Genomic DNA, 11,619 nt, shown 5'->3' with positions numbered 1-11,619 from the left:
AGTTCAAATTAATTCATTATAACTTTAACTATTGTTTACTATTTGTAAGAGGGTAACTTACATAAGGTCACCCAATTTTTGTTTTTATTTTTATTATGGTCTTTAAATTTCAAAATCGGACATTAAAACTTCTGGATTTTACATGATTTTTTTTACTATTTACTAAGTTAATGAGTGACGACGAATTTCAAAATCAAAAACTTCAAAAATTATAGTTATTTCGAATCACATTCCCAAAAAACCACCATTTCGAATTTTTACATGATAATTTTCAGAGCCTTTTCTATTTAAATAACAATTTTCTCTTTTTCAACTAAATAACATTTAAATTCCTTCAAAATCAAAAAATTTAAAAATTAATTTTTCTTAAAATTCATTTCATCAGTTTTATAATAGAGGTTTACCTTGATCAACTATAAAATGGATCATTATCTTTTTTTGTTTGCCTTTTCATTTTAAAAAGCAGAGTTTTAGGTGTTTGGTTAGGTTTCTCCAGTTTGCCTTTCACAGTTGAAAAGCAGCATTAAGTGTTTGGTTAGTGACCTGCTGTTTACTTTTTACACCTGAAAAGCAGCCTTTTACAAAAGCAGAGAATCTCTGCTTTTTGGAAAAGCAGCATTTTCAAACAGCAACAGCAAACAGCAATAGGAAACAGCAAACCGTAACAGCAAACAGTAAACAGCAATAGCAAACAGTAGGTAAAACAAACGGACCCATAATATCTTATTTTAAGTTCAAGGAAAATGATAAAATAACGGCAAAGTTCAGGAGCCATGAGTGTAATTTACCCACAAAATACTAGAATTCTTAGAGTTAATTTGGTCCCTGAACTTGATAGACTGATTCAGTTTAGTTCAAATTGAAGTTTAAATATTAATTCAGTTCTTAAGTTGGTAATATTTAATAAATTAATCCAAATAAAAAGAAAATCTATATCTAAAAACTAATCAGCTAATTTATCAAGGGTCATATACATGAATATCATAATTAAGTATAAAATTACAACTAAGTCATATCACTAAACTTAATTCTTAATATGTCATTATTCTCTATATATTATGATTTTACACCATGATTTAAAAAATTTAGCCTCCAATTCATAAATCATAAACTCGAAAAAATATATTCTAGCCTACTAAAAGTACTGATTTTACTAGTTTGATAAAATCTAAAATTATGAATTAACATAGTTGTAAATAATTTTAACTATGATTTTTAAAAGATGAATTTCTGTGTAATTTTCCCATTTATCAAATATTCTAGATTTCAGATATTCACCATATAATATTGTATTGGGCCAATCCTCTTCAATGGGATTTTTGGGCTTAAGGAATACAATAATACATTACAGGTTTTTTGCACATTTACTTAAAAGCAGAAAATAATTTTCAAAATATCTTAAATTGAAAAAAATATTGGGAAATTCATTTTTTTAATTTAAAAATAAAAAAAAATTGTCCCAATCTCTTAGGATAATTTCCTAATTAATTGTTGTTATAAGAAAAATACAATAAAATCCACCTAAATAGGCAGTTTAAGGGTTTTAAATAATTAAACTAAGCGATTTCGAATTCGAGTTGTAGTATAAATAACAAATTTTAATTAGAATAAAATTGACGTAAATGGTGTGTTACCAACTTCGAACTGATTTATCAAATTTTTTTAATAAAAAAAATATCATGTTTATTGAATTTATTTATTTTATTACATGTAAATATAAATTCTACATAGTTTTATCAATGCAATGGCTTCACTTTGTTGGAGCTTTAGGATCCTGAATAATTGTAGTGATAGCAAGCCCTGAAAAACACAAATTCAAATGATTTCCAAAATACAAAATTAATATCTATAAACAAATAAATAGATAAGATAAAAAAAATTGTATTTGTTTTTATTTCCTTTCAGAAAATATAAAAAATTTATATAGAAAAATACAAAATTTTTATATTATTTATAAAGTAATAATTAATATATTTGACCCTCAGAATTAATATATTTGAGCCGGAGAGGGCCTGAATAAGTAATTACTTTTCAAATCCATCAGAATTTGACCCTCTCAATTAATATATTTATATTAAAAAATAAATTGAAATTAAATATGATTATGAATAATAAAATACATCAAAATTTATTAATACAAAAATTTCAACATAATTTTAAAAAAATATATATATTTAATAAAATAATATATATATATATATATATATATATATATATATATATATATAATATATAATATAAGGGTGGTCATATTCTGGACCGACTTGGGCTTCTGAGACAAATTTAAAGTCTAACCCATTTTTATGCGTAGGCTTCAACATCAAAATATATATGTCCAACCCGACCCATGAAAAGCAGGCCATCGAGTTTATGAATATGAGTAATGTTGACGTATCACATAAGAAAATAAATTAGAGGAAATTACATATTAAATCAGTTTTCTTTTTTAATTTACAATTTCATAAGTTTTTTTTTTCTACTTTTATCATTTTCTGTTTTTTCTAGGATTTTTATCAAACTTTCCTCTTTTATTTCTACCTTTGTCATTTGTCAGTTATTTATATAAAAAACAGTTGCATCGTTTGACTGATTAAAACATTTTTTTCACCCAATTTGATATTTTAAGAATATCTTTTTAAATATAGGAAAGTTGTAAATAGTTTTCAGTTTCTTGACTAAAATGTAACTAACCCAATAAATTATATGTTAACTAAAAATCACTTTTGATGAAGATGTGATTTTTTAATTTTTACATAATGTTCGATGTTTTTCTGTCACGTCAATCATAAAAAGCAAACGTATCTAACATGATGTTTAATTAATATATAATCAATTTTTTTATATATCGCGTCAATATTATAGTGAAATTTTGTACTTAAATTAAAGAAATAATTTTATTCAAATTAAATAAAAATTCAGTGATTTTATTAAAAAATAAAAGAAAAGAAAATATACCTTCAGGATTAGTAGTATGAACAGTTCCCGTCAGCAAATTATCGGAGACATTCCTGATAAAACATAAAAAGCAGATGCCAGTTACATATATATTAAAATAAAATAATCCCATTTTAGTGATAAAAATAAGGGTAAATAATTTAGTAGTCCCCTACTTTTTACCTAACACACTGTCTAGTCCCTCTATTTTGAAAAACACATTATAAGGTCCCTAAATTTTGTCAATATTAACTCTTTGGTCCTTTTGTCTAGTTTTTTTAGACTTATAATCGTTATATTTTAACATAAACAGATATATATAAAATAACTGAGTAACATGTTCAACTTGTATTGTATTGTGGTTGTACTAAAAGCTAAGACATATTCGGGACTAGCATAAACGATGACAATGTTAGATTGTTTTAGGTGATAACTTGGTAATTAATTTATTAATCCTAGTGTTTAATTCTCATATACATTTTATTTTATTCAACAGTTTAATTAAACTATTAAATAAATAACTAAACAATATGTTATATAAAAACGTAGAAACTAATAAATTATTTACGGTACGAAAAATATGAACTCACAATATCCTCAAATTGCCAGTAATTACAAGGCTAATAATACCCATTGGTATTGACCCAGTGAGCTTGTTGCTATTTATTCTCCTGCATAAAATAAATAAATTAGATGAACCAAATTAATAAAAATAACATAATAATAATAATAATAATAATAATAATAATAAGGGATAAAGTGTAAAAATATCCTTAAGTAATTTTACCCTTAACGTCTAAAATGGTGCAATTTTACCCCTAACGGTGGCAGTCAAGAGCAATTTTACCCCAATGTTGGTAAGTTGGGTCAAAACACAGATATTTTGTTCTTTATTCTGCATCAATTGCACATAAGATGCTCCTAAAAAAATCATATTTTTTTTGTGATTTAATAATAGCATTGAAGATTAATATTTTTAAATTCGGTGAAATATTTGAATTTTTTTGTCCAACTCGTAAAAAATATAGTATATTTTTTTTGAAAAAAAATCACGTTTAATCATATGTTTATGATCTGTTACTAATAAGTGATAACATGACATACATGTGAAGTGTAGATAACAATATTCATGACCGAAAACACAATTTGATGAATAATTTTTTCAATTGATCCAATTTGTCAATGTTATGGGTAAAATTGCTCTTGACTGCCAATATTTAGGGGTAAAATTGCTCATAGCCGTAAATATTAGGGGTATTTTTGCACTTTATCCCAAACAATAATAAATATTGATTTTTTTTTTTTAGAATTTTAAGGTTGTTTAGGATGAATACTTACATGAACCTTAAATTCTGCAAATATGCAAGAGAAGATGGAATAGATCCAGTGAGTTGATTATGATCCAAATCCAAACTTATTAGCTTTGTTAAATTCCCAAATGTTGTTGGAATTGCTCCAGATATGCTATTATTAAATAATTCTCTGCCAATTCAGTAAAAAAAAAAAAATTGTATCGGATGTCAGTTTCTTACACAATAATATGATTTACAGAGACAATTTGTCTGGCATAATTTGTTTAACACTGTTATGACATTTCTGTCGTTTATATCGTATATAATCATGTAAAATATATAGATTATATAACATAATTATGACACAATAACTATATTGATATTCTCATTATTAAACTTTTCTTTTTAGAAAGAATCCAACGACGTTCTTTATTAATTACGACAACCTCAGTGATAGGATTAAATAATAAATATATTCAACTAGTTACGAGTGGACATATTTGTGGGCTGAGTGTAAATGTGTAGTTTGGTCATAGGTAAACTCAACTTCAAGTATAGGCATAGCTATGGGAGAATTTCGGCGAGAAGTGACGAATGGAACATTTCAAAAGGGTAAAACATTTTCCCCAAAACATACGCGTTTAGAGAAAAATTGGGAAAATGTTAAAAAATGTAACAATATGAAACACGAAAAATATAAATAATATGAAAACGTCACAAAACACGAGAATATGATAAAAAAAAACCTGCAAAAAACATGAAAATGCGAACAAATGCGAAAAATACAAAAACGCAAAAAAAAAAAAAAGCAAACACTTGAAAAAGCAAAAAACATGAACACGAAAAAGGAGGGGTAAATTTCATCAATGGTGTACAACCTTTGTCCTATTTCACACTTTGGTGTACAACCTTCAATTTGTCTCACTAATATATACGAACTTATAAGTGACCTCCCACTTTGGTGTATGGCCGGTTAAAATGACCGGTCAACCCAAAGTCAACGCGCCACCTCATCATTTTTTATCTTACCCATTAGTAAGAGAGGACCCACACATAGTGTATTACAAAAATACCCTCATCCCTAACTAAAAAACACTATTTCTCATCTTTCCCATTCTCTCTGTCTCTCCTTATTTTCTGCAAATTCTTTCTCTCTCTACCTCCTCTCTCTTCAATCATTTCTCTCTCTACATCCTCTCTCTCTCTATCTTCAATCATTTCTCTCTCTAAATCCTCTCTCTCCAATTAAAAAGGTAGAAACAGTTGGGCATGTTTGTTGATTTATGTGTAATTTATCAGTAGTTATGAAATCTAATTATCATGGACTTAATTTATATATCAAGTAAAGCATAATTTGTTACGTGAGTAATTATTCATATTGTGTAAAAATTGAAAACATCAATGTTGAGATTAAGATCTTGTGATTCAAAGTTTGTTATTTGACTAGGTCTAGTTTTACCAAGTCTTTATTTGTTATAAGAATAATTAGTGGAGATTGTATTGTTTACTTTAAAATCTCTTTTATGGTTGCATTATAAGCCTATAAAAAGGCCATAAATCTGTATCTTTCATTTGTGCAGAACTTTGACAAAATTGAATAAAATTGTTTGCACCGTTTTCTTCTTTTCTTCTGTATTCTTCTCAAAAATCCCAACAATCAAGCCTTGAACTGGTCATGAGCAAATCTCAAATTATTTAGCAGATAGAAGGAAGAAATAGAAAGATGTGGAAGATGGATGAAATTAACTTTATAATTATGTAGCTGTTGATTAAGTTTTTCAATATAGAGATTAAATGGAAGAAGAAGAATAAAAGCTAATTTGGGTATTTACAGTTGGAATAAAATGAAGAAGAATTAATCAAAATAAGAAACAGATCCATATAAAGAATTCAAATATTGAAATAAACATAGAAGAAGAAAGGAGAAAACGATGTACACGGAACACACATCCCAACCCAACCGATCATATCAATATTGGGGTTTCAGTTGTTTCTATCTTTTTAATTGAAGTTAGAGAGAGAAAGGATTGAAGATAGAGAGAAGTTAGAAAGAGGAAGGATTTGCAGAAAATGATGAGAGATAGAGAGAGAAAGGGAGAGATGGAGAGGTAGTGTTCTTATTTAGGGATGGAGTATTTTTGTAATTACACTAAGTGGGTCCCTTTTTATTAATGGGTAAGATAATAAAAATGATGAGGTGGCGCGTTGACTTTGGGTTTACCGGTCATTTTAACCGGCCATACACCAAAGTGCGAGGTCACCTATAAGTTCGTATATATTAGTGAGATAAATTGAAGGTTGTACACCAAAGTGTAAAATATGCCAAAGGTTGTACACCATTGATGAAATTTACCCCGAAAAGGAGAAAACAAAAAACACAAAAACGTGAAAATGCTAAAACACAAAAATGTGATAATACGTGGAAAACACGATAAACATGAAAACACGAAAAATGCAAACAAAACATGAAAACGTAAAAAAACACAAAAACGTGAAAAATACGAAAAACATGAAAAAAATGTGAATAACACGAAAAAGTAACAAAATACGAAAAATAAAAAACGCGAAAAAAAGAAAACGTGAAAAAGGGAAAAACCGAAAAACTGAAAAGCTAAACGTGAAAACACAAAAAAAGAAGAAAAAATGCAAAAAAAACATAATAGCGTTAATAACACAAGAAAACGTACAAAAAATGTCGAAAATGTGAAAAAATGTTTTCGTGTTTTTATATTTATTTTTTTTCACATTTTTGTGTTTTTCAATTTTTTTTCCATGTTTTTAATATTTTTTTACTTTTCGTAATTTTTGCATTTTGCATTTTTTGTGTTTTTAATAAATTTTTACATTTTTTTATATTTTTTCATGTTTTTCCGTTTTTCATATTTTTCGGGTTTTCGTGTTTTTAACGTTTTCGTGTTTTCGACATCTTTTCACGTTTTTTATGTTTCATGTTTTTTTTACATTTTCTTGTTTTCATGGGTTTTTTTACATTTTTTTCTATTTTTTACGTTTTCACAGTTTTCCACGTCTCTACATATTTTTTGTGTTATATATACAATTGAAAATAAAAAATACATAAAATCTATATTTAGTCGTTGGAATATATTTTCCAGTGTTGTAGCCAAACACCGGAAAATATTTTCCATTGTTGTTGCCAAACACAGGAAAATATTTTATTTTCCTGCACAATATTTTTTCTGCATAAAATTTTCCAGAACATAATATTTCCCCCAAACAAACGGGACCTTAGCAATGATATATTTTCTTAAAAAGAAAAAAATCAACATGAAAATACAATTAACAAGTAAAAGCCCAGTTGAAAGAAAAGTAAAACTATAAAACAATAAGAAATAACGTCGAGGTGTAGATTTAACCATAACGTTTAAAGAAGATCAATTTTAACTATGTATTATCGAAATTTTGGAAAGATCGATTTGATTGTTATTTAACTGTTGCATCGGACCTTCCAACAAGTTTATTGATAAATTGAAACAATTCCGTATATTTTTGGTTGGTTGTTTGTAACAATATTAATAACATGGTAAATGGTAAATATTGTAGACAGTTTAACAAAAAAAAATGTGGTTAATTTATATATAGCAGATTTAGTTTTTAGCATTTTAATCGATTTTTTTTTTAATTTTGTTAGTAATAAAGTAAATATCTTAGATATAATTGATTTTTGGAAGGTCTGAAGTGTCAGTTAATACCTATTTTTTCTAATTTTCGATAGCACAGGGCTAAAATTGATATTGCTTGGAAACGTCAGGGTTAAATTTGCATTATTTCATAGGTTAAGACTAAATTTACATTTTTTTTAAATATTAGGGTTAAATTTGATTTTTATTCCTAAAAAATTTATAAATATATAATGTAACAACATAATGGATTGGGCTTCATCGATAAATCTCAAACCCAACCTATTTTTATATATGAGCTTAAGTAGACCTGAGTTGTGTAGGGTTCAATAAACAAAATATATGTCCAAACTCCATCTATGAAAGACGGGTTTGAATGGATTGGCGGGCTAGTGAGCTCATGAACTAGAGTTATATGTAGAGGTATTTGTTTACTCAATTTTCTCATTCTTATTGTTTTTTTACTTTAAAATAAAGAGTTTTAAATGTTTAGTTGGAGATCTTTTGTTTGCTTTTTATATATATATATATTTTTTTTTATAAAAGCAATTACTTTTTAGAATGACAGCATTTTTTAACTGTAAACACCAAACCGTAATATAAAACAATAGACAGCAATAACAAACATTAACTAATTAACAAAAAAGAAAAAGGGCTTACAAGTATTGAAGATTGGCCAAATTTCCAAGCTGAGGAATAAGTGGTCCTGATAATCCAGCATTGCCTAGGTCCCTTTCATAATCAAATTCCAATTTTTAGAAAATTATCATCAACCAACAATTAATTAAAAAAGATTAAAACAAAAAAAAATGTAATAGAATTTACAGTTGGTAAATGTGCCTAAAGTTATTAGTGAACATTAGGCTTAAAGTGTTTATATACTGATATTTTGATACATGAACTTAACATGTCACATTTTTTATAATTTATTTGCTATGTAGATTCTTCGAAAAAGTATGAAAAAAATGTATTTAGTTTGCCTATTTTGTAAATAGATGGATGTGATTTAAAAGTTTACAAATAAATGTTTTATGTACACAGTTAAATTCTGATTACAACTAAAGACAATTTTATTTTTTAAAAAATTATTATTACATATCAGCAAAACATAACCCCCGAAACACAACTTCCTAAATCGAAATAATAAATAATATGGTGGAATTTTACGTTTTTTACTAATCTGACAGTTTATGTATGAACTAAATTGATATTTAAATTCATTTTACACCGTTTCAATTTGATTTTCCTTCTTTTGTCAATATATAAATATAATTGAAAAAAACTAAAAAATGCTTTTATTGTCATCAATTACTTAAAAGTTTAATTTTAAATACTTTGTTTTGTAAACAAAAGCATACTACACACCTCTATTTGCAAACTTTTAAACCACGGACCTCTATTTGTAAACAAGGTAAACCACGAGCATTTTTTTCGTACTTTGCCCTAGATTCTTTTATGTGAAAATAATTAATTAGATTAAAAAAGCCTTTTCAATTAGCTTATTGCTCCAACTCTTTTGTAGGACATTTCTACCCCTAATTACTACCATTTAACCACAAATAAATGTTTTACCATGTCCTTATCTGTCATTTTACACAAACAATTTTTTTTTGGTAATATTTTACACAAACAACTATTAGCAAGCAGCTAAGTTTTTCCAAACACATTTACACAATAAGCTAATTAAATCAGCTAACTATAAAAGTAATCAGGTAACAACTAATATAATCAGCTAACAACTAAAGTAATCAGCTAACAACTAACAGCTATTTGTCAAAGAGGACTTCAACTTTTTTTTTTTTCAAATGAATCAAATATGTCAAATTTATATCTTAGAAAAAGGGTGAAATTAAATCAATATTTCTACTATGACTATATGACTAAGAATGAATCTTGTAAATTTTTGAACCGCACCGAATATCTAAATACAAAGATTTAGAATTAGATGCAACTTTGACTTTTTCTTTACAACCAAATAATGAGTGGCGAATACAAGACTATTCCGTTGTAGGAGCTAATTTTAAAAAAAAATTCACGATATAAAATCTTTTTTTTTTTGTACAATGGAGGGGCTAATCCTGAGGAAACACAAAAAACAAACCGACCCTTGAAAATGAGTCATTCTAGGAAGCCCAGAACCACAAAAATCAGAAAAAAATGTCCTGGATGCTTGCAGGAGGCGCATCACACTCATGAAGACCTAAACTCAAACTACATGCGTAGTTTGCCATCCAATCACGATATAAAATCTAATTACACCTTTCTCGAGCAATTTTTTTTTCAATACATAGATTTGAGGGGCCATCTTGCACACCAAACCCTCAATCTGTCAAAAATAAAAGGTCGGAACCATCATTGGTACGGGTGGTCCTGGAGGCCAGCGGAGGTCCTTAGACTGAGGGTGGATATTAGAGATTCTTGAACCCGACCAAATATCCGAATAAAAAGATCGAGGTTTGGGCTAAATCGTTGACTTTTTCTTTAGACCCAAACCGAATTATACTGTTGACTTAATTAGGTACAATTCTGCAGATTTTCAAATTCCTAATATTACTGAGTAAACATATTGAAGATTCTAGAACCAGATCAAATATTCGAAAAAATGATTCAGAACCGGATTAAACTGTTGAGTTTTTCTTTAGAACCAAACCGAATTATATCATTGACTTCATTAGATATAATTCTGGAGATTTTCAGATTCCTTAAGGAACAGATCAAGAGGGGGACTTGGAGGGGCTTGAAGCCCGCACTGGTCGCCAGAAAATGTTAAAAATTCTATGGAAATTGTGTACGATTTTTAATTTTTTATTTAAAACACTAAAAATATCAATTTAGCACCCATAAATCACGAGAGACAATGAATCCTGGATCCGTCACTGAATCCCTGTACTGTACCGAACTGTACTCACCCCTAGGTGACACCTATCTCCGTCCTGACCATAGATACAATTCTAGAAATTTTCGACTTCACAATATTACTAAACAAATACGTTAGAAATTCTTAAACCAGACTGAATACCCGACCAAACATACCCAGAACCGGAACGAACCATTCACTTTTTCTTAGAATCGACCCGAACTGTACCGTTAACTCTCGTTAAATACAATTCTGGACACTTTCAAATCCCGAAACGATTAGAACACAAAGAATTTGAGGGAAAAAAGAGATACTTACAATCTTACAACAGAGTTTTGAGAATTGCAGGTGATATGAAACCACGAACATGGATTAACCAGAGTTGGATCCCAGCTGCTTAAGACATTGTATGGATCAAGAAGTTCTTGTTTCCATTTATGAAGAACATCCACTGTTAATTTCACAAATTAACATGATTAATTAGCTTTAAAACAACAATTAATTAGTGATTAATTAAGTTAATTAGCAGGTTGTTTTTCAATACCTTCAGAATTGCAGTCTACTGCTGTAATGGCTATAGCAAGAACAAGATAGAGAAGAGCCCTTGATGTTGATCCCATTTTGTGTTGACTTAATTATCAAGAACTTAAGTTAATTTGGTTGTTTCCACACTATATATATATATATATAAATCTCTGAATTTGTCAAAAGTTTGACTGTTCTTGTCTCGATAGCTCCTCAACTTGATAAAATATGTAATTAGCCTCTTGAATATGCATAAACTGTAATCAGTATAAAAGTAAGTTGCATTCTGAAGATGTGTTGCACACGCCTAAAAAAAAAGAAAGTAAAATGACCAAAGTTGAAGAAAATACCCTTGTTTCCATTTTGTGTTGAC

General features: G+C 27.9%; 1 protein-coding gene across 1 annotated transcript; it reads right to left on the bottom strand.

Moving 5' to 3' along the window:
* Positions 1–1,602: 1,602 nt before the first annotated feature.
* LOC136206743 (leucine-rich repeat protein 1-like) lies at positions 1,603–11,356 on the bottom strand. The gene is made up of 7 exons (XM_065997889.1): positions 11,266–11,356; positions 11,040–11,172; positions 8,525–8,596; positions 4,273–4,416; positions 3,525–3,605; positions 2,956–3,008; positions 1,603–1,800 (listed from the first exon to the last, which is right to left on the bottom strand). Exons 1-7 carry the CDS (start codon positions 11,339–11,341, stop codon positions 1,751–1,753), a joined length of 609 nt encoding a protein of 202 aa, XP_065853961.1. The 5' UTR covers positions 11,342–11,356; the 3' UTR covers positions 1,603–1,750.
* Positions 11,357–11,619: the final 263 nt, after the last annotated feature.

Source organism: Euphorbia lathyris, chromosome 9 (genome assembly GCF_963576675.1).
Source record: "Euphorbia lathyris chromosome 9, ddEupLath1.1, whole genome shotgun sequence".
Taxonomy (NCBI): domain Eukaryota; kingdom Viridiplantae; phylum Streptophyta; class Magnoliopsida; order Malpighiales; family Euphorbiaceae; genus Euphorbia; species Euphorbia lathyris.
Note: the sequence above shows the minus strand (reverse complement) of the source record. Positions and strands in the feature narration are given on the sequence as shown.

Excerpts from the sequence above, each read along its gene's own strand:
- LOC136206743 (XM_065997889.1), bottom strand. The coding sequence starts at position 11,341 with ATGGGATCAACATCAAGGGCTCTTCTCTATCTTGTTCTTGCTATAGCC. Across the intron at positions 8,597-11,039 it reads CAAAACTCTGTTGTAAGATT|GGACCTAGGCAATGCTGGAT; the intron begins GTAAGTATCTCT and ends TGATTATGAAAG. Across the intron at positions 4,417-8,524 it reads TTGGCCAATCTTCAATACTT|AGAATTATTTAATAATAGCA; the intron begins GTAAGCCCTTTT and ends CTGAATTGGCAG.